The sequence below is a fragment of the Miniopterus schreibersii genome (assembly GCF_964146895.1).
Source record: "Miniopterus schreibersii genome assembly, chromosome: 2".
NCBI classification, from domain to species: Eukaryota; Metazoa; Chordata; class Mammalia; order Chiroptera; family Miniopteridae; genus Miniopterus; species Miniopterus schreibersii.
Genome location: NC_138102.1, coordinates 23,770,946 through 23,793,685, shown reverse-complemented (window position 1 = coordinate 23,793,685; position 22,740 = coordinate 23,770,946). Strand labels below are relative to the sequence as shown.

At 45.3% G+C, this 22,740-nt stretch overlaps 2 protein-coding genes across 2 annotated transcripts; both read right to left on the bottom strand.

The window, feature by feature from the left end:
* Positions 1–1,043: 1,043 nt before the first annotated feature.
* CHRNB3 (cholinergic receptor nicotinic beta 3 subunit) lies at positions 1,044–4,228 on the bottom strand. The gene is made up of 2 exons (XM_081128146.1): positions 3,351–4,228; positions 1,044–2,140 (listed from the first exon to the last, which is right to left on the bottom strand). The coding sequence occupies exons 1-2, from the start codon at positions 4,203–4,205 to the stop codon at positions 2,006–2,008; spliced, it is 990 nt and encodes a 329-aa protein (XP_080984272.1). The 5' UTR covers positions 4,206–4,228; the 3' UTR covers positions 1,044–2,005.
* Positions 4,229–4,458: 230 nt separating this feature from the next.
* On the bottom strand, positions 4,459–20,757 carry LOC308552781 (neuronal acetylcholine receptor subunit beta-3-like; the record flags this gene model as incomplete). The annotated part of the gene is made up of 4 exons (XM_081128147.1): positions 4,459–4,584; positions 11,113–11,157; positions 12,204–12,358; positions 20,706–20,757. The coding sequence occupies 4 exons, from the start codon at positions 20,755–20,757 to the stop codon at positions 4,471–4,473; spliced, it is 366 nt and encodes a 121-aa protein (XP_080984273.1). The 3' UTR covers positions 4,459–4,470.
* Positions 20,758–22,740: the final 1,983 nt, after the last annotated feature.

Genomic DNA, 22,740 nt, shown 5'->3' with positions numbered 1-22,740 from the left:
ACAAATGGGACTATATCAAGCTAAAAAGCTTCTGCACAGCAAAGGAAACCATCAGCAGAATGAAAATGGGACCTATGAAATGAGAGAAAAGACTTGCAAATCATATATCCAATAAGAGGTTATTATCCAAAATATACAAGGAACTCATACAACTCAATAGCAAAAAACGAAATAACCCAATTTAAAAATGGGGTAAGGACCTGAATAGATGTTTCCAAAGAGAACATACAAATGACCAACAGGTACATGAAAACATGCTCAACGTCAGGGAAATGCAAATCAAAACCGCGATGAGATATTATTTCACAGCTGTTAGAATGGCTGTCAGAACAAAGACAAGAGATAAATGCTGCAGACGTGTGGAGGGAGCCCTTGCGCACAGCTGGTGGAAATGTAAGTTGGCACAGCCGCTATGGAGGTTCCTCAAGAAATTAAAATAGAGTTAAAATAGAACTACCATATAATCCAGCAATCCCACTTCTGGGTACATCCAAAGGAAACAAAATTATTTTCTCGAAGAGATACCTGCACTCCCATGTTCATTGCAGCATCATTCACAATAACCAACGTATAAAAACAACTTAACTGTCTGTCGATGGGTGAATGAATAAAGAAAATGTGGCATATATACGTATATATACAATAGAATATAATTCAGCCTTAAAAAGAAGGAAATCCTGCCATTTGGGACAATACGGATGAACCTGCTGGGCTTTACGCTGAGATAAATTAGACAGAGAAAGACAAATACTGCCTGGTATCACGCATATGTGGAATCCGCCCCCCCCCACCCCGAAGAAATCGGATTCAGAAACAGAGGGTAGATAAATGTTTGCCAGCTTTGTGGGGGAAAGGGAAATTGGGAGAGGTTGGTAAAAGGGTACAAATTCTTGGTCATAAGATGAATGAGATCTGAGATATAATGTAAAACAGCAAAATTGAAGTTTGCTAAGAGAGTAGAGCTTAGATGTTCTCACCAAAACACGAAGAAGGAAGGAAGGGAGGGAGGGAGGGAGGGAGGGAGGGAGGGGGGGGGAGGGAATGAAAGCCTATAGGATGCTGTTGAATGGATTAGATTAGATGCTAGGACTTAAAAGCACCATTATCAGGGAAGGTTCAGTACAGATATTTCAATTTTCTAGGAAAAGATAATGGGCATTAATGGCTGTACTTCTGGTAGCAGATGACACTATTTCTACTGTAAGTTATTTTGATATGGCCTTAAAGCACGCTGCAGTTCATAGCAGTTTTGCCATTTGAAAACCTTTGCAATGCTGTGACTAATTCTAAGAGAGTAGAGCTTACATTTTCTCACCCCAAGAAGGAAAGGAAGAGAAAAAATAGAATGGAAAGCCTAGAACACCACATTCTTACCACATTCAAGAGAGACCGTTTTCAACGAATGCCATGTGGGGGTAGGGGCATTTTAATTGACCAGTGGCATCTTGAAATCTTCATAGTAACAATTACGGCTGTGCCAGGTGCTGTCATCCCAGTGCAATTCCCCAAATGGTTATTGAGATTTGTTCAACCACAACACACAGCGCACAGCGCAACTCAGGCAAAACCACCAGGATAGCATTAGATACAGGAGACCCAAGTGCCGCCCACACAAACACCTTCACTCGAGGCCTTCTTGAATTCTCAGTGGACCTGTGTTAGTTAGGCCTCAGTTCACCTTCCTGGGAACATCAGTCCACCAACCAGCAACAGTGCTTGTGGCCTCAGGCCTGGACATATGTCTCCTCCCTGAATGTCTGTGGAAGCCAAGGCAGGGGCCCGTGGAAGTTCTGCTTTACTTAGACCCAACCCACTCTAATGGCAGCCATGAATTTACTGTGGGTAAACGCACATTTACCAAGGTTCAGTTTCCATGAGGACTGCTCAGGCCCTTCCAATAAGCATGCACATTTGGGTAGTGTATATACATGCTGGCTGGATGTCAGCTCTAAGGTGTAATTTTGTCTTTATGGTATGGATATTAGATTGCTCTGGAGACTTGCTCCTAGTGGTAACTATGTAGCCACATCTTCAAAGCGGGGGTAAAAATCAGAATGGAGCCCATCACAGACACTGTCAGAAAGAGCCACAGGAAGATTCGGTCCAGAACTTGTGCTACGAATTTCCAGTCTTGTACTACCTGCAAAAGAGAAAAAGATACCTTCCATTTACCATGCTGGGCAACCATTCTGAATTCATTTCAGGGGATTTAAAAAGAGTAATATTCACATTTACAGCCCATCAGTTCTTAAAACACCTAATACATCACCCACAATTTAGGCTCCGATTCTTCCCATCACGTCACTAATGGTGCCCGAACTAAACAGCCTGAGAACACTTTCATCAACACCGAAGATATAAAATAGAAACAACAGGATCATTCATGTATTTGTAAACATTGCTGATTAAAATGGAGGGAAGCGTGATTTTTCACACAAATAAAAAGCCAGTAGCTCTCAGTGTGATGCTTCCTAATATTACATATGAAATAAATCACAAATTTATAAATGAAGAATTTTCATGGTCCAATGCACAAGCCTACTTTTCTTCAGCTACTCAAGTGGGTTTGGCTGCTATAGCCCCAGAATGATGGACATTGCCAAGGATGAGAACTGACCGGGAGATGGCAGGAATTCATTAGGGAGAGAGGAGACCAAGTCCCTTTGGAGGCAGGGAAGTCGGGGGTGGGAAATGGGCAACAAACCGCGAAGGGCAAGGTCAGAGCAGGAACAAGCAGCGAGGCTGGAGAAGTCTGAAGGATGGGCCAGTTCTCATCTTTCAAGGGAATATAAACATCCTATTTCTACTATGTAAGGATTATTCTGTACTGTGTCTCAAGTCATGTAGAATATAGGCAGGATCTGAGTCCAGGACTGTTTTGAGTCTGCAATTCTCACTCTTGCCACATTTTTTGTTTTTCAAATCTGTAAACAAAATAATTACACCCTTTTCTTTCACCAAAATATTGGTCCTAACGCTATATTTTTATGTTAGTTTCAAAATCTGATTCTTTCTGTTTATTTCCAAATACTATGGATAGAAATATCCATCACCCCATAAAAAATGAGAAATTACCAGAGACAAGAATAGTCTATTTAAAATGTAGAACTGAATTATTTTAAATAGAATTAAGCCTAATCACAAAGAATGGCGCTTAATCTGCAGTGGCTTCACTCTTGCTCGTTCTGCGAACTTCTTAAAAATCTATACCCAGGTCCCTAATTTACGTCAGGGCTTGTTTTAAATTTCATACCAGTGAAGCAGATAGCTAATAATGTGACATTTTAAACGACGGCCTTTTGTCGCAGATCGCGGTGAGAATTCCCACTCCCAAGCACCGGCCTGCTCACCTGGCTGACGAAATGCTCTTTCCTCACGTGCCTCGAGATGTAGCGAATGGAATCGGCAGCCTTTTCCAGGAAAGCGACCAGAACTGTCTCGCCCTCACTCCGCTGCTTCTGTTTCTTCCTTCCTGGGACTTGCCCTTTCACCGCCCGCTCCCTCTCTTCTCTCCCGGGGGAAGGGTAGCGATCCACGTGGTCCCTCATGCAAAGCCACTTCGGAAGTTTTTGCAGAAAGAGCCTCTTGACCCAGGGGGCCATGGGATGGTAGGTGGAGGAAGATCTGTGATGAACGTTAATGACAAACACGGTGACGATAATGGACAGGGTCACGAAAATCATAATGAACAGTAGGTACTCCCCAATGAGAGGGATGACCTTGGAGGACGATGGGATTATTTCCTCAATCACTAAAAGAAAAACCGTCAGGGAAACCAAGACTGAGGTGGACAAGGAGAGCTTCTCCCCCTCCTGGGAGGGGAGGTAGAAGACGAGCACCGTGAGGAAGGACAGCCCCAGGCAGGGGACGATCAGGAACAGGGTGTAGAACAGGGGCAGGCGGCGCAGCACCAAGGAGTAGGTGACGAAGGGGTACGAGTAGGGGCCGTCCCTTCGGCTCCCCTTCGTCCCCCTGGCCTTCAGGATCTCCCACTCCCCGTTATCAAAGAAGTCCTTTCTGTCGACACTGTCGTCGATCAACACGAGGTCGACCATGGCGCCGTCGTAGGTCCAGGACCCGAACTTCATGGAGCAGTTCTGCCGGTCGAAGGGGAAGAACGTGACGTCCATGGTGCACGAGCTTTTGTAGCTGGCAGGAGGGGTCCACACGACCGTCCCATTCGCTTTGACCACGGCTTTGGTCATGAGGGAGCCCTCAAAACGGCCATCTGCGCTGCAGTCAGAGGAGTTGCACTTTAGTGGCAAGTTGAACGCTTACTAGTTTGGGGTGTTTTGCCCACCGCTGTGTTATTTGTATTTTATTACTTTCCTACTGCAGGGTCAACCAATATCTCAAAAAGGAACAATTCTCTTGTTACTTGAAGTGGTGCATTTCTCTTAATTACTTTACCAACATCAGGCTTTTCAATTTCTAGTCCTAGTCTGCCCAGGGTCCTTTTCTTCTGTATACTTACTTTTCAAAGAGAACTATGTCAGGAAGCCAGAGAGATTCTGATGGGACTTTAATGGAATGAATTCCACCATATTCATCAGGATTCCAGCGTAATTTGTGGTCTGTCCATTCCTGCATAAAAGGAGCATAAAAAATAATTTTATTCTGAAGGTTCAGGGTTTTGCACTTTGGAATCTTCACGTTTATGTTAATTTACTAGCCCAGTGTTTTATGGGAAAAGGGCAAACTCATCTGCTTTAGATCTTAGGACCCTATCTGTGGCAGTTGGAAAGATAGAGCTTGAGCCAGCCTGGTCCCCCCTCTTGCCCAGGCCCACACACCCATCTCACCCAGGATTTCCAAAATTGCCACATGGACCTCTCCATAAAGAGGCTCAGCAGCAAATGACACCAATTCATGATCCATCTTTCCAGCCTACTTTCTCTTAAGAAACAAAAAGCAATGATAGATCTAACTCAATTTATTCTAGGTGACTTGGTCCAGGGATATTTTAATTTCATGATAAAGGCTACAAATAATTTTGGATGTCACTCACGAGTCTTGAGCAAACATCCACCCAGTATGTTAATATGAAACATCCAGTAACCGCTGACTACTCTTGATGACATTATAACTTTTATCCAATGAAAAAAATATTTTCCAAGAATTTTTTTCTAAGTTTTAATCGGAACTTATCTTGTGAGTACCCAATTAGTTTTAAATTATATTCCTAATATCGTTAGCCTCCAGATACTTACATGTTTTTTTCTCATAATAGAATGAAATCATAGCATGTTTTACAAGGGTTGATGGATCCAGATTAACAAGACTGATCATTAATTGATTTGATTATGAAGGTTAAGAGGATGACATATGGATGACTCAATTACAGTAGAAATGGACTTTCTTAAAAAGATTTTGGATCCAGAATCTTATGAAATCTGACCTGAAAATTAAATTTTTCTATTCTACTGTCCCTCATGTGGACAGTTGAGTAATGATGTAGGATAATATTAAATGACATTTCAGAAAGTCAGAAGGCTATGCCCAGTGTGAAGTTTCCTAGAGCCCAGTGATGCCAGCTTTGTCATTAAAAAAATCAGGAGTCAGCAGACGGATGGCTTGACTGGATGGTAAAATATTAAAATAAGCATGGTGCCTAAAAATTATAAAACTACACACTCTAGATGAGAATTTGTCTATTTAAGACAGTAAATAGAGAAAGCTTGATCCTTGAAAAACAAATTTAAAAAAATATGAGTCTTTAAAAAGCTACACTTTAGGGGATAAAAAATTGCATGACAATATATGGAAAAACCATGCATATGAAAACTGACATTTTAAGAGCCCAAACTAATAAAGTATTTACCATGTTTACTTGGTACTCACAGGTGTAGTTTTTTTCTCTCTTTTCCTCTGCCCAGTTTGAAAAGCAAATATAATTTCATTCCTATGAATAATTTGTCTCTTGCTTAGGAGACTTTTACCATTAGCAGCAGTTCTGAGTCTCAGAGTAACATTTATCTGTTTCACTTTCACCTCATTTATGTTTTCAAAATTTATTTACAATAAAACTCACTCCTTTTGCATACAGTTCTATACGCAAAGAGTTGTGTAATCACTAATACCATCAAGATACCGGAACAGCTATGTTTCCCAACAAATTTCCCATTTGCAATAAACCCCTCCCATACCCCCAAACCCTGACAACTGCTGGACTATTTTCTGATCTTATAATTTTGCATTTTCTAGAATACCATATAAATAGAATCAAAAGGCAGTAGATAGCCTTTTGATCCTGATTTCTTTTACTTATCATATGGATTTGGATCCTTCTATACAGTATTAACAGTTTATTTTTATTAGTGAATAGTCTTCCATTGTATGAATATACCACAATTTACTTATACATTCACCAGGTAAAATATTTGGATTCTTTTCAGTTTTTAATTATCATAAATAAAGCCACTATAAACATTTGGTACAGTGCTTTGGGTGAAAAACATGCTTTTTCTCTTGGGTAAATGCCTAGGAGTGGGGTGGCTGAGTCATATAGCAGGTGGGTGTTTAACTTTATACGAAGCTGCCAAACCGTGTTTCAAAGTGGCTGCAGCATTTTGTGTTCCCAGTAGGGACGTGTGAAAGTTCCAGTTGTTTGGCATCTTCTCGTCTTGGTAATGTCACATTTAAAAAAAGTTTTAACTATATTATAATAGTTGTAAAGTGGTATCTCACTATGGTTTTTAATATCCATTTTCCTAATGACTAATAATGTTGAGCATCTTTTTATATGCTTATCTGCCACCCATATGTCTTCTTTGGTAAAGTGGCTGTTAAATCTTTGCAGATTTTTAAATCGGGTTGTTTCCTTATCACTGAGGGTATTTTTCCTTTTCTTTTTTCTTTTGAGTTTTCAAATATGCTTTTCTTGTTCCAAAGAGTCATATTTTACTTAAAAATCCAAGACGCATTTCCCCCAAAATATAACCAAAATGAAGGCAGGAGACACAGCTGAAGGAAGACCACCAGGAGGCTCAGCGATAACTTTCACTTATTACTGAGTTTTTAGAGTTCTCTATATGTCCTGGACAAACGCCTTTTGTTAAAGATTTGATTTGCAAATATTTCCCCACAGTGTGTGGTTTCTTAATTCTCTTAATAGCATCTTTCACAACACAGACGTTCTACATTCTGAGGAAGTTCATTTCACCAGCTTTATCTTATATGGATTATGTCATAGCTAAGAAATTTTTGCCTAATCCCAGGTCACAAAGATTTTCTCCTATGTTTTCTTCTAGAAATTTTATAGTTTAACATTTGACATTTAGATTTAAGATCCATTCTGAGTTAATTTTTTATTTGGTGTGAATGTAAGTTAAGGGCTTTGTTTTGCATATAGATGTCCAATTGTTCCAGCACATTTTGTTGAAAAGACTAAACATTAAACATTCTCCATTAACTTACCTTTGCCAAAAATCAGCTAACCACATATGTGTGTAGGTTTGCCTGTGGGCTCTTTGTTCGGGTTCCCTCGTCTGTGTGTCTTTCCTTCCCCAGTACCACACTGTCTTGGTTATCACTTTCTAATAAGTTCTGAAACCACGTAATGTGAGTCCTCCAACTGTATTCTCCTTTTTAAATTTTGTTTTGGCTATTCTAGTTCCTTTGTGTTTTCATGTACATCACTGTACATCATCCTTCTGCTGTGGGAGGATCTGACTCTTTTTTCTGCTCCAGGAGTGGCCTGCCCCTCGGACCTGCCACCTCGATCTTCAGTGAGCAGAGTAGAGTCAATAAAACACCATGAGACTCCGGGACCAGTGCAAAAGAGGTTGGCTAAACCCTTTGCTGCCGAACTTGAACACAAGAAGCACCTTAAGGCTGGGCTGAAGTGGCCACCCTGCTACGACTGGAGGAGGCCATGAATGAGACAGAGTGACCCAGGAGAGCGGAGCCCAGAGACACCCAGGGAACACCAGGCCCTGAGAATATTGCTTCCGCCCCTGGATCACGCTGCATGTAAAGCCAGCCTTGTCCTTGCACTTTTCAGACTGTGAAAGCCAGTAACTTCTATTTTTGCTTATGCAGTTTGGGTTGGGTTTTCTGTCACCTGCATCTAGAAAGTTCTCAGCTGATCCTGGGGAGAATCTGAGCAGATCCTGAGCAGGCAGCATGCTGCGGGCCCACAGGCAGGGAGCCCCGTGACAGACACGGAGCAGCTGGGGGAGTGGGGGGACACACGGAGGTCTGCCCTAGATGAAACAGTGTGTGGAAAGGCAGACGAGTGAGTAGGTGAATGAGGGATACGTCTGAATCCTGGAGGAGCATATAAACAGATCCACAGTGGATTCAGGTTGCGTTCCTGAGCAGTAAGGAAAAGGGAGCTAGCTGGGACTTCTGGTCAGTGCTGTCTACCCACAAGCAAAAGGGCACTGAAGCCCCGGGTTCCACAGGGTAAATTGTCCTTGCTAGTTGCACTCCTGTGCCGGGTTGAGTGTCACCCTTCACAAGCTTGGTGTCTTTCTGTGGCCAGACCTGGGGAATCAGGGGTTTGTCCCTGACATGCCCATCAGAGGAGCTCATGGAATTTCTACCAGGATGTGCATCCACCACCATGCTGGCTGAGCCCCGTACCCCAAAATGACGACACGTCAGCAGGGTGAGCATGAGGATTCAGAGCCCAGATCTTCTCTCTTGTCCTCTAAGAAGCTGTGAGATTTTCCGGGTACTTCTCTGTTCTCTGAATCCCCGGGGCCTCTGGAGATTAACCTCCTGCCTCTCCCTTCTTAAAGTAAGAGATTAGAAATCATATTCCTGTGTCTGTGTAGCACTTTCTAGCCAAGACTCTCAAAGCCCTTTACAAATAGCAGCTCCACTGTGCACAGTTCCCAGGTGGGGGCTGTGTTATTGCAGGAAACGGGAGAGCACAGGGTGTGTCAGGGCCAAATATCAAAGCTAATCTACCACTAAGAAAAAAATGAAGAAACACTCCAAGTCTGGGTTTCTTAATTCTGAAAGGTACAATTTCAAATCCCTATCATAAACATTCCCTTAAAATTGTCTTTTCTTATATTATCTGAAATATCACTCATAAATGTCTAGCTATTACCACAATTCAGAATAAAATTTCATTTAAACCTAAATCATACGATTTTTTTTTTATCATCAATGAATTCTTCAAATTATTCTTAGTTTAATACTAAGACAACTAGATAGTAAGGGACCAATGCTCCTTGCTATTGTTTTGATCTGCAGCCTCTGGGGCATCCCTGGGAAGTTCAGTTATCTTAAGGTCAGATGAGACATTCTTAAAACCAAGTTAATGTTCATTCATTTTCATCTTAAAGATGGCACCATGGCATATTATATGTCTCATACTCCCATTACGTCCGTGAGTTGTCAGTGCCAAGAGAAGGAGCTTGTCATTAAGGATGAGAAAGTCCCCCCTTCCCCCCCTCCCCCCAGCTCTCAGCTTGCTCTCTATGAGTCTGTCTCTATTTTGCTTATTAGTTCATTTTGTTCATTAGATTCCACATGAGTGAAAGCAAACAAGAAAAAAAAGAGAGAGAAAGAACTCATGGACATGAACAACAGTGTGGTGATTACTGGGGGAGGAGAAGGTGGAGGAGGGGATTGGAGGGATAAATGTGATGGACAGAGACTTGGCTGCATTGAACACACAATACAGCACACAGGTGATGTGATGTGGAACCGTGCACCGAAGCCTGTATAATTTTGTGAACCAGTGTCACCCCAATGAATTCAATAAAAAGGGGGAAAAAGGATGGGGAAGCATACAAAGGTGGCGCAAGGAAATGACACTTATTGAGTCCCCACCACATGCCAGATAATGTGCGAGTCACATTTAACCTCCCAAGGACACTGCGAGCTAGGCATTGCTTCTATTTTATGGATGAAGGGTTTGAGGGTTGGAGAGGTGAAATGATTTGCCCAAGTTTATATAGCAAACCTTTTGATGCTCGATTCTCTGCTCAATTACTGTGCAGTGCCCAGCACATAGTAGGTGCTCAGTAAATGCTTGCTGAGGGAGTACATGTGACATCTGTCATCATAGTGCTTATTCACATGATACCATCTAGGTGCAGGGTCCGACCCTCGGGTCGTTAGTGAGAGGTTGGCTTCATTTCCCATTACCTTCGAGGTGCTTGTGATGCAGTTTCTTAGCCCTGAATGTGACAAAGCAGAGTCTGAGTGGCCGGGGTTTTAAGCACCTTCTCACGCAGCTTCAGCGAGTCAATGCTAACAATCTATTTATGATGTGTAGGGTTTTGATTTCTCTCTGGAAGCACGAAGGAGGAAGGCAAATGAATTTGCAAAATAAAATCAATAAAATAAAAATAGCTCCATGTAAAGGACTTTCTCAGGATGTCACTAACTTTGTGCTTGAGAGGATAAAAGAGGAATGTCTAAATATAACAAAGAAGAACTATGGAAATAGAGGATAAGACAGAAGAACTGAGTAAAAAAACAAAAAGAAGCATCTCAGTGTACGCTACCATGGATACCTTATGTATACTTTCTTTATATGTTTTGGTTTTTTACACAGTCAACACTATGTTCTCTTCTTAAAAGCAGAGCTGAAGACCATTCAAAAGTGTTTTTAGTTGTATTAGAAAAACATTCATGTTTGGGGTTTCACTTTGTCCTGAGACCGATGGGGGATGGCCTTCTTTCTGTCCTTCCCTATTTTCTCTTTCTAGGGAGCAACAAGACACATTGGGGTGGATTTTCCCCATGGAGGACCAGAGGAGTGAGGGACAATTCAGCATCGTTGATTTTCTCATCCAGTTGCAGGACCCTAAATGGGGGAAAGTTGCACCCTGGGGCCTTTACCCCTCTTCTCCAAGTAGCCCAGGGACCAGTGCCCAGCCTCACGGTCAGTCACCCTCCCCACCTCCCTGCGGACAGTCGGCTCCAGGAGCGACAACAGAGGAAGGCACAGGCCTGTGAGTACCCAAGATCTGCCCTCTGACTCTCACAAAAGAAATCAACAAATAATAGACCCAACTTCTCCCAGCTAACTCCCTGAGGAACACAGCATGCTCTTTAAAATAATTATTTTTTAAATGGGAGACTTTCTAAATAGAAAAGAAAGGAAATAATTAGGTTGGCAGATACAACCCTTGGATTGACATTTACCTGTTTGAGCCACACATTTGTTGTCATCAGTTGGTTCTTTTCATCCTAAGAAAATGACAATGAAAAAGATGTGAATGCAATTTAAGTGAAGTTGCATTTGGGATTTTTTTTTTTTGGGGGGTCAGAAAGACCTCTCTGAATCTTACCTTTTGGGTGTTCAAAGCGTAAAGGATTCTCAACTTAAGAAGAGTTAAATGACACAGGATCCTAAAATATTATGCACATTTTGCTTAAAATGAAAAATAATAATTAAAGCAAGTAGCAGTTCACTGTGGTGATATTTATATATAATTGCTTAACCCAGGAAGCACTTCCAGGGTGCCAAATAGAATTAAACATTAACTAAATTGGAGATGGGCTGTGTATGACTTTCTAGAAGGAATCCTGGGGCACTGGGTCAGCTGGGGTGGGTGAGTGTGTGTGCATGTGTGCTGGTGGTGGTGGGGATTTGGGTAACGGGGGAGGATGATTCTGGGACTTGGGGGACCACAGCAGGGTGATTTTACAGAATCTGGGTTGTTACAGTTCACTGATTTTCCAGGAACACAGTCATGGCGAAAGTATGAGCTCAGCAAGAAAATGAGCAGAGGCTGCTCAAGCATGGGTGAGGTCAGGGAGAGGCATGGGTCCCAAGGGGCTCCAAGAGTAGGATGGCATTGCCCAGGCACTCGCTCGGGCGCTGTCCTCTTCGACCTGCCCCCTCTCCCTGCAGATGCCCCTGCCAGCCCTCCGCGGCTGCGGGGACACTGGGTCGCCCTGGGCTCAGCTCTCCCTTCCCTCCCGCCCCGCTCCTCACCCTGGGTGCTCGCAGCAAACCCGCCGGTGGCAGTGGCCTTGGCAGCAACCGCATCCACCCTCCAGCAAAGAGGTCGCACGCCGGTGGTGCTGCAGTGAAAATGCCACTCTGGGGCACTTCTCACTCTTTCCCCGGGTCAGTTCCCTGGCTTCCTGGGGCAGCTTTTCCCTCGCAGTAAGTTATTTTAAAAATTGAAATGGCAGGCACGGGGAAAGAAAACAAAATAAAATCTCAGACTCACAAACAGGTTTAAGGAATGCATGTTCTTCTCAGGCCAGTGCCAAGGATTACTCACCACATCTACCAGCTGAGATATTTTCAATCCAAAGTATACTTTTATGGTGTCATTAGAATGTAATACAGGGCGAACCCATTTCTGATAACCCTGGAACAAGTGTCTGAGGAGGGCATCTTCATTCTCTGCTGCTGAACTGAATTCCGCGGCAGCTGCTGGAATCACAAGGGAGCTGAATGAACGGGAGAGGCCTGCCGGCTGCTTTCAGATCCCACGGCCTGAGCCTCCACGTATTTCTACACAGCCCAGTTCAGCAAAGATGGTTTGGAGACTCCAGGGCTCTCTCTGACTGTCCTCCACGCCCACCACACAGCTAAACGTAGGCCATATACTTCACCCAGAGCTTGACTCTCAAGGGGCCTTCACATCCTCAGGTCAACACACCCTGACCCCAAAAGATCATCCACAGTCACCCCCTTGCTCTCCACCTGACGTCTCACCTCCTTACAGACGTGGGCTCTGCCCCCCGCGCTCACTGTCCATCACTGCGCCCTGTTTGGCTCCTTCATGTCCCGAATCACAATTTGCTGTATACAGTGTGGGGCAAAAGCAGGTTTACGCAAAACGCAGAGTTTATTCTTCTATTATAATTTATTAATTATTGTATTATTTTCCATATAAGCCCACTCCCCCCCCCCCCCCCGTATTTGCCAGGATCTGTCTTCCCCTCGAGCTCCACGACGGCAGGTGCCATGGCCATTGTATCTGACGATGCTTATCCGGCACCTAGAACAGGGCCTGGCCCACAGCAGCTGCTCAGTTTTTATCGATTTAATGAGTGAAGCAACGCAGGGAGTGCGTCGGGCCATTTTCCAGGCGCCCGGCACACCCCCCCGGGCACCTGCCACGTGCCCTGCGCTGCCCTCTCGCCTCCCTCCCTCACGAAGGCCTTCCCTGGTCCGCAGCCCGGCCAACGCTCTTCTCGCCCCTAAATGTGCCAGAGCCTAAGAAACACCCTGATTCCAAGCTTTAACCCTCCAGTGGAAGGAATGCAGTCTAGAGATACATTTTGTCTCTTTTCAGTGCTACGCTCTCAAATTTAAAACAAAGAAGCTCTTTGTTGCTGTTTTAAACCTTGCCCCCCTCTTCGTATATTCAGCGTCCTACTAATATCCTACAGCAGCTCATTACAGACCATATGCTTTACCATGGAAACCTTTTTTCCCCACGGAGAGACACACGTGATGGCAAGGATCCCATGCAAGATAGCCCCCAAGTTTACCGATCAAACCCCCCAAATTCTTAGTAGGAAGAAAAGCGTAACAGCCACATTCCCGGCATGCGCATGAGAAGAGACGCTCACGTTGCTCAGGGAGCAGCGATTCTAGATGCTCCCTAAGCTTCCTTGGAGTGGACACGGGTCTCGATGAGACAGGCTTTGTGCTCCGCCTGCTTCCATTCTTTCCTCTTTGGCTTTAGAAAGTGTATTAACATGCAAATGAGTGATAGAGATGCAACCTTATGTTTGAGCTTATTTATTTAAAAAGCTAAACATTCTCAAACTTAAGGCAAGCCAAGCTGCATTAGAGGAGCAGGTCGGCTGGGCGGCTGCCAGGGCCGCACTCGGGAAAGGCCCTAAAAACCTTCCTGGAAATGCAGGGGGAGGGAGAGAACCGAGGTTCCCCGAAGCCTTCGGAGGAAAGAGGCGTTCACTGTTCAGGCTGAACCTCAAGAGTTTCTCCCGGATCCTGTCTTAACTCCCCTCAGAGCGCACCGCAGCAGTGATCGCTTCCCCGTCTCCAGGGTGCCGCCCAATCCCAAGCCCCATCACCTCTCTCTCGGACGCGTGTCCTGCTTCCTCACTCCCTCCACTCCGGCTCCTTTCACAGCCCATTTCCCACCCAGCAGCTAACGCCATCTCTCAAAAGCTGAAAAGCACATGCCAGTTCCCTGCTCCAGCCCACCAAATGGTTTCCCATCAAACTTAGAAAATACATCCCACGTTGTTACCAGGGTCCCCCAGGCCCTCTGTGGCCTCTGCCTTCTCCCCTCTGCCCTCAACCCCCCTTCAGTGCCTCGGGCCCTTCTGCTCTTTCCAGAACAGGCCGGTGTGACTCCGCCCGGGAGAGGCTCTCGCCCCACACTCGTTCCTTCACTTTGTCCCATCTTTGCTCAAATACCATCTCCTTGAAGAGGTCGTTCCAGGCTACACGATCTAAAAATCTCTCTCCACACTCTGTCCCTTTATGCTACTTTATCTTGTGTTAGAAACTTGATCATATTATGTGTTTATCTGTTTACTGTCTGTCTGCCCCACTTGGAAACGCCAGCTCCAGGGAGCCCTCCTCACTGCTGTCTCCCCAGCCCCCGGGCAGTGCCCCGCACACCGGGGCTGCTGAGCTAACAAACCTGGAGTAACAACGCAGTTCGCTGCCTGGCTGGCGTTTGCTGGGTGGTGTCTGGAGAGTTGGGGCCAGAGCTGAATTGCGGGGGAGAGGAGAGGAGAGGAGCAGGACGGGCACAGCTGCCCTCTTGCTCTGGCTTCCCCTGTGCAGCAGCCCCTCTTCTAAGGAGGAGAATCTTGTTTGTGGCAGACGCTGCTGGCTCCCTGCCCGACACTCCTGTACCCTTCCTCCCTACTGTCCGATGCTAAGTTTATTTACGTTTGCCTGGTGCCAACTTAAGATGCTCCCCTCTCAGGCTCCCTGACAGCTAGAAATGGCCCTATGACAAACGTGGCCAAGTAAGGTACACTCAGGAGCCACCGAGTGAGGCTCACTCAGAGGATGAGCTCAATCCAAGCACCTTCTCACCTTTCATCTTACACCCTTTGTCCTTTCTTCTTCCTGCCGGAACTGGGACAGTGTCTAGTGATTTGCAGGCCAGCCTGACGAAGGCTACACACAGAAGATGGCAGGACAGAAAGACCGATGGAGCCTGGGTCCCCGAGAGGGGACAGTGTCCCCGGACTGCCTGCCTCCAAATGTCCTGATGCGTGAGAAGAGCAATCCCCTGTTTGGCTAAGCCGCTCGTGGGCACCGCTTTGGGCATCTGAGAGCAGTTCCAACTTCTGAGAGCCACAGAGTGCTGACCTTCCCCAGAGCCCTTGTGTCCCAGTTCAGCCCAGTGAGTGAATATTACATAAGGCGCCATCTCACAGCAGACGGAGACACTCCAGGGAGGCCGAGACACTGAATAAAGTCTGAACCAACACACACACACACTCACACTCACACTCACACACACACACACACACACACACACACTCACTCACACACACACTCACACACTCACACACACACTCACACACCCTCACACACACTCACACACACACACTGACTCACACTCACACACACTCACTCACACACACACTCACACACCCTCACACACTCACACACTCACTCACACACACACACTGACTCACACTCACACACACACACACTCACACACTGACTCACACTCACACACACTCACACACACACACACTCACACACACTCACACACACACACACTCACACACACACTAGCTCAGACAACCCTGAGCCATTATAATTTGGGACAAGTGAGAGGAATCCTGAGAAGAGCAGAGACCGTATCTTTGAACTACCTTTCCTGGCAGGAGAATTTTACTGTCATTTTGAAGGGGGGTGAGGCTGCATGTTGGGAGGGAGCTTCTAAAATTAGGACCTTGACATTCCCAGCATTGGCCACCCCCCAACCTCTGTGAGGATAGTTGGAAGTGAGCACATCTGCTCTTTCAGGGGCCTGTATAGGTTTTGATCCATGTTGCCAATGTCAGAGGGTGAGCTGATGTCTGCATCAGGGAAGAAAATGCATAGATCTGTGCTGGCTGTTATGGGCTGAATGTTTGTGTCCCTTTGAATTTGTATGTTGACTATAACCCCCAATGTGACAGTATTTGGAGATAGGGCCTTAAAGGAGGGCATTTAGACTAAGTGAGATCATCCAGGTTATGAGTGGAATTGGTGTCCTCATAAGGAGAGGAAGAGAGACCAAGGGCCTCCCTCTACTCAAGCACTGAGGAAAAGCCCCGTGAGGACACAGCCAGAAGGCAGCTGTGTCCTTACAAGCTAGAAAGATTGTTCTCACCGGAAACTGAATTCCTGGCACCTCGATTGTGAATTTCTAGCCTCCAGAACTGTGAGAAAATAAATTTGTTAAGCCACCAGTCTGTAGTCTAGTATTTTGATATGTCTGCCCGAGCTGGCTACTACAAATCTGTATTGAGCAAAACAGACCTTACCAAAAAAAGAAAGAAAAAGGCCAAAGGTTTAATGCTTTTTGCCTAATATCTTCAAGCTTCCTGAACCTTCTCAAAATCGAAGCTGAAGTCATTGATGTTACTGGAGCAGACATAGAGCACAGCCCTGGAAATGTTTCTAGTTTGTTTGTTTTGTAAAATAGAACATTATGAGGAAGGGCAGGTGCTTCCTCCATTGATTCTTTGAGGCGAGGGCCTCAATAAGTATTTGATGACTTAGTGAATGAACAAATGAATGAATGAGCGCACAGAGGGCCACAATGGCGCTTTCTGTGCGCAGGGGAAGGAGGCAGAGTGACCCTGGCTCATGGTTCTAGAGGATGTGGAATCACAGACGTGCTCAGGACAACCAGGAGCAGAGGTGTCTGTGCTAAGGAACAAATGGATTCCTGAAAAGCTGTTGCAAATGGATTTGTGTTTTGAATTAATTAGATAAGATAAATTGACAAAGTCAAGAGACTTCTCTTGGAAGGTGGGCACTAACCCCTCCCCCCCAAATCCAGCTTCCTGACTGGGAGGGATGGGAGAGCATTTGTGCTCATAAAGAACTTCACTATTAATTTAAAAAGAAGGAAAAGTGAAATGATGAAGGAGCCAAGACAACAGAGCTGCAAAGGGCCTCTAAGATGATCTAAGCCCCTCGTTTTACAGGCGAAGGTCCTGGGGCACCCAGAGGGGAAGTGACTTGCCCAGGGTCACCCAGTTCAGCTAATATGCGGTGGGTGTGGTCGCCTGACTCCCAAGTCGAGAGTCTTTCCACCAACCCCTGAGAGTCTTTGAGGACTGAGAAGGCAAAAGGTTGCTCCCTCTGCGATGGCCTCCTTGCTGCCACATAAAAACGGTTCCAACAGTTCACTTCTATGACATTCACTTCTGCTATTTCTGTTGTGTTAACATTGTGTTTTTCAAAATACTTTACTGCTGTTTAAAGCCATCTCTCGCCAGGAGGAATGGTGTTCTAAAGCCAGGTCACAGATCACCTTTGTCTGGTCTCAGGGAGACGCTCAACGCTGGTCACTGTTCCCCGATCCTCCTGGAACCTCCCTCTGCTGCCGGTGGCACCTGGCAGCCTGCTCTCCCCAGGGCCTCTTGAGTGGGCACCTCTCTCTGTGATCGCTCTTCTTGGAGGTGGAGACCCACTGTTTTTCTGTTTCAGACCTGACTGTGGTCTTCCCCCCCCCCCCCCCGGTCTAACGCACATCTTCAGAAGATGTGTGCTGCCTGTTAAAGCTTTTCACCATCTCTTTTGGTAAACAAACAAATAAATAAAAAGGCATTTTGTTTCCCCCCTAAACTCCAGCTCTTCCCCTTTCTCTTCTCCTCTCCTCTCCCTCTCCCTGCTTCGTCTCATTTTTCTTTGTTAAGATACTTCCCTTGGGACTAGACAAGCAACTCCACAGGCAGGGACCAGGGAGGGAGCACCAGAGAGGGAGCACCAGGGAGGGGGCCCATGCACGGGACTAGGACCGACAGAGACGGAGAGCTCTGCCTGGCTCCAGCTTTTTCCTCCACGTGGGACCCAGGCTGGGAAAGTACTCCAGGAGCGCACGCTGCTCTTGGCTCAGGAGGCTGAGTCTGTTGCCAAACTTGTCACTCAGTAGAATGAGAATCCAACAAATGTTTATTTAACATTGAGAGGCACTGGGCTCAGATTCGAAGATGTGAATTCTGGTCCTGACTCCAAGCCCCGTGATCTTAAGCAAAGCATTCCACCTCTCCCAATAAAAATACAGAGTGGGCAATTGGTAAGGACCTTACGATGCACACGTCCTGTGCTTCTAGGATCTTTACATTCACTGAACATCCACAAAATGTAACCTATTAATGTCAGATGTTTGCTGTCCCAAAGATCCAAAAGAGTCAAAGTTTAAGATGCACCACTGATTTGGGGACAGACCTTCACTCCTGGCCGCCACTTAAGGCAACAGGTAAAGGTACGTAAAGCTATCAAGGGACTGGACAGGACTCACCCCTGTGAGGAAGTCAGGGTTCGCTCACCCCAGCACATGGAATCAAGAGAGATTCATTTGGATGGGGCGCCCAGCAGCAGCAGCTTGAGACAAAGAAAGCTTTCTTAGGAACCTAGGACTTGACCTTGGGGTCTCTTTACTCTCTTTGATCACATTTCCTTTCCTTTCTCCAGGCTCTCAGTCCTTCTACCTTATCAACACCCACTTTAAGCAACATTTTGACAGACTCACTCACATCGAGGTGTAAATAATTGATAAGGCTTGATAGCTGAAACTTCCTATGATTATTTGTGGTTTTACGGACAACACTCCATTGTTTATTCTCAGCTGGGAGAGCAAAGAAATAATTGAAGAATTTCAAACCTCAGCAAGTATGTTTGGGAGAAGTGTATTTTTTGTTTTGACACTTTTCGGTATATTTTGATGGTTTTGCTTTCCATTATCACCACTTTGTCCAAAAAAACTGTACTACAATCATGGTAGCAGCCTTTTCTGTGAACACATAGAGCTAGTCTGCAGAGTGAAACCAAATAGTAAATATTTAATGGATTCTTGCTAGCAGGAGAAGCTATTAGAATGGTTTTATTTTATTCCCTCTTTCGCCCCACATGCCAGGCCATTCCTAGGACACGAGAGATCCTCAGTAAATATTTCCTGAATGCATAATCACATGTCATCACGGGTAAGAGCAGTAGGAGCAGACACAGACACACAGGGCACGAGTTAGCCACAGAAGAAATGTCACACACACGGCCATACGCAGCTATCTTTTTCACCAAAGCCAGAGATGAAACGATGATGGGCTGCCCCTTGTGTGACAGAAAGAAATTATTTCTTGACAATGAGTAGTAAAGAACTGAAGGAACGGTGGTACAGATCTAAATGTAGGAATAGACTCCAGTGGGCCTAGACAGAGTCACAAAAATGAGGGTTGTGAGTGTTATTACATAGATTTCCTGTAGATCCATGACAGATGTATACAGCTCAGCATCCACTCCCAAACTCTTGCAGCCTACACAGTGGGAAATGAGTGCTAGGACCTCCTCCAAACCTAATTTTCCTATGTAACCGTTACTGAGGATGCCTCAGTGAGCCAGGAGGGTTTGTGCTGACCACCCTTGCCAACCAGCGAGGTGATTTCCCTGGAGAGGGAATGTAAGAATCAATCTTTTCACAGTAAATAGAATACTCTAGTTAAGGCGAAAAACCATTAGATGCATGTACACCAATGCAATGCTAACACACACAGACGTTGATTCTTATTTTTATGATTGGTAAATTGCATTTCAGACTTTGCAGAGATCAAATTCAGTGATATTTAAAAGTGGGTTGGATGCCCTCCACTCTTAGGAATTACTCTGTTTCTGTGTCCCCGGTCTGAGGAAAGACCAGGGTGTGAACATATGATAGTGTTCAGTTGTGCATGTGTGTCATTTATTTCAGGACTTGGGCAAATCTATCTCAGGGCCTCTGGTTCTCCATCTGAAAATGGCCATAATTCTAATGTGGCAAAAATACTAGTGACAAATAAATACAAATCGCTAAGGGAATGACACTGTTTTCTCACCATCTGGCCCCTGGCTCTAACTGGTTTCTGGTGCAGTGAGAAGCGCTTTCTGTTCTTTACATAAAAAGTGAAATGATTTCAAAGCCCAGAAAACCGTCAGGTGCAAATGATCACTTTCTCCTCAAGTTTTCAGTTTTCTGCCTCTTTCCTGTTTTCTTCTCTCCCTCCCTCTCTCTCTTTTAATTTACTCTTTTTCTTTATTAAAAATTTCTGTAGTTTCAGGTGGATAATAGTCACAGAAAACTCACATGTTCACAGACATTCGATATATATGTTTGTTTCATTGCGATGTGCACACATACTAAATATACCTACATACACACATTTACTAAAGTATGTATATAAGTCTACACCACAGATTGGACAAAAGTCCGCATACACAGGTACAATGATTATTAGTAGATATGATATAAAAATTTCTGTGCCACTTATTCTAACAATTTTCTGAGTAACATTCAGTGCACTTGGTAACATTTTTCCTGCTTTTACATCTTCCTATTCAGCGCATCATGATTCAAAAGTAACACCACAATAAGTGACAAAAGCATAAACATTATGAAGTTCACAGATGTGATTTCTTTAGCCATTTTATAGAATCATTCACCGAAGCCGCACGATAAAGGTTATCCTAAAGCTACCCCTCATTACACTGTAACTCTAACATTATCAACACCACAGTTTCACTCTCCTTGCTTAACTAATCCCACAATGATAAAGTTTCCTTTGGTTTGACTTGAGCTTACCTGGGGGGACCCCAAGGGCGACGAGCACCAGGATAAAGCCTGCCAGCGCCATGGGGTGAGCCTCAGAAGGACGGTTTCCTGCTTGTTAAGCGGCTTCCACCGGGAGCGAGGGGAGGCCGGCACCTGCAGCGGCTGGAGCAGCCTCCGCCCAGCTCCCACGGGCAGCTTGGCGAAGTCCCCTCATCCACCTCCACTCCCTGCGGCCGTGCGAGGCTCACGTATCTCTGGGTCCTAACTCCTGACTTATTACTTTACCCTGGCAAAGGCACCCAGGGCAGCGGGGAGAGGACGAGCTGCCCGCTTCTGGATGCGCGGCTTGCTGAGGGCTGCGGGCTGCGAGGGGAAGCGCTGCAGCTTGTCCCCGCAGCGTGGGAGCTCGTGGGAAGTTCCTCAGAGATGGGATTCCTCCATCGCCTCTTCATTTGGGACTCGGAGCTTAAGGACAGGGATAGGAGGGGGCTGAAAGGCACAAACTTCCTGTGATAAGGCCTGGGGATGTAATGTACAGCACGGGGGCCGTCGTTAGTAATATTATATTGCATATTTGAAAGTTGCCAGAAGAGCAAATCCTGAAAGTTCTCATCACAAGAAAGAAAGTTGGTAACTATGTGTGCTGGTGGGTGTTAACTAGACTAATTGCCGGGGTCATTTTGCAGTATATACAAATATCGAATCATTACGTTATACACCCAAAACTAAGGTTAAAAACAAAATTCAACTGGGTAAAATTTAAAGATCTTATTGACTTTATTCAGTGACTCCTAAATCAGGCAGCATCCAGCGTAGAAGACAGAAAGGAGCTCTGAGGAGCTGTATAAAATGAAATACTCTTCCAGGCAGAAGGGAGCCCAAACGAGGAGGCTGCACGAGCCAAGGTGATTTGCAGGTGACAAGGTCACCTTCTTTCAGGGGATGGCAGGGCTTTATCAGGCATGTTACTTAACTAGTGCTGATTAGGTGGATCCCGACTGACTGGTTTAAGATTCCGTTTCTGGGAGAGCTGAGCTGTAATTAAATTAAATCTCAGTTTGGTGACATGGGGCTTAGCATAAATGACTCCATTTTGGGCCTGTTGTCTTGTTTTTTTAACACTAATATAATGTTACATGTCAATTATATTCAGTTAAAACAATAATGACTCATTGAATTTTTCAGGTGTTAATAAAACTGGTAAGTGGGGGAAAACCCAAACAAACAATAATGACTATGTCCTCTAGCTCCCTTGTTCAATGGTGTTCAAGTGTCGTGGTGTCGGAGCACCCTCTGTGGTCCCCTTGGGCCTACAGGGCCCACCTGACCCTTCTTACAGGAGAAAGTATGGGGGGAGCTTGGCCTGGTTTTGTTTCCCTTATGGGGCTTGGGACTGATAATATCACTTTCAAACGGACTCACCCTCTTCACAGTTGGCCTGATTCTCATGCAGATCAGTGCTGTCTATACCAAGAGGGCCCCTAATAAATGCAAATCTAACGAACGAATAACTGAAAGTTAGGGCTAGACAGAGGAGAGGGCCAGGTGGGAGCACCACCTGGGTGAAGACTGAATGGTGGAGCAATGCACTCCAGGGCACTGATGAACTTTAGTGACACCGGTTTAATTCAGTTTTAAAATTTCTCAGTGACATCTCATTAAGCCCCCACCCCCACCGACCCCATGCGCCATTAGCAACTTTCAAACACATGGTGATGTTCAATAAGGTACCAACAGGTAACGAAAGCGGCCTTGGACTAGGAGGCAGGACTCTGTCCCCTCCTCGCGCCGACCTCTCCACCCTCCTCTGTCAGAGGGCCCCTTACCTGCCTCTCTGACTAGATCATGGGCTCCAGAGGCCCAGGATGGGGGCTGTGTCCTCTTATCTCTGCATCTCCAGCAGATTTCACACGCAAATGCTTAAGAATGTTGTTTGAATGAAAGGAGGAAGGAAACAATCAGACACTGATTTCCCATCCGTTGAATTGCGTTCCAGGCCTGCTGTGAATCTACGACTGTCTCATGAATAAATCAGCCACTAACTCAGGGATGCAGGAAGTATCAC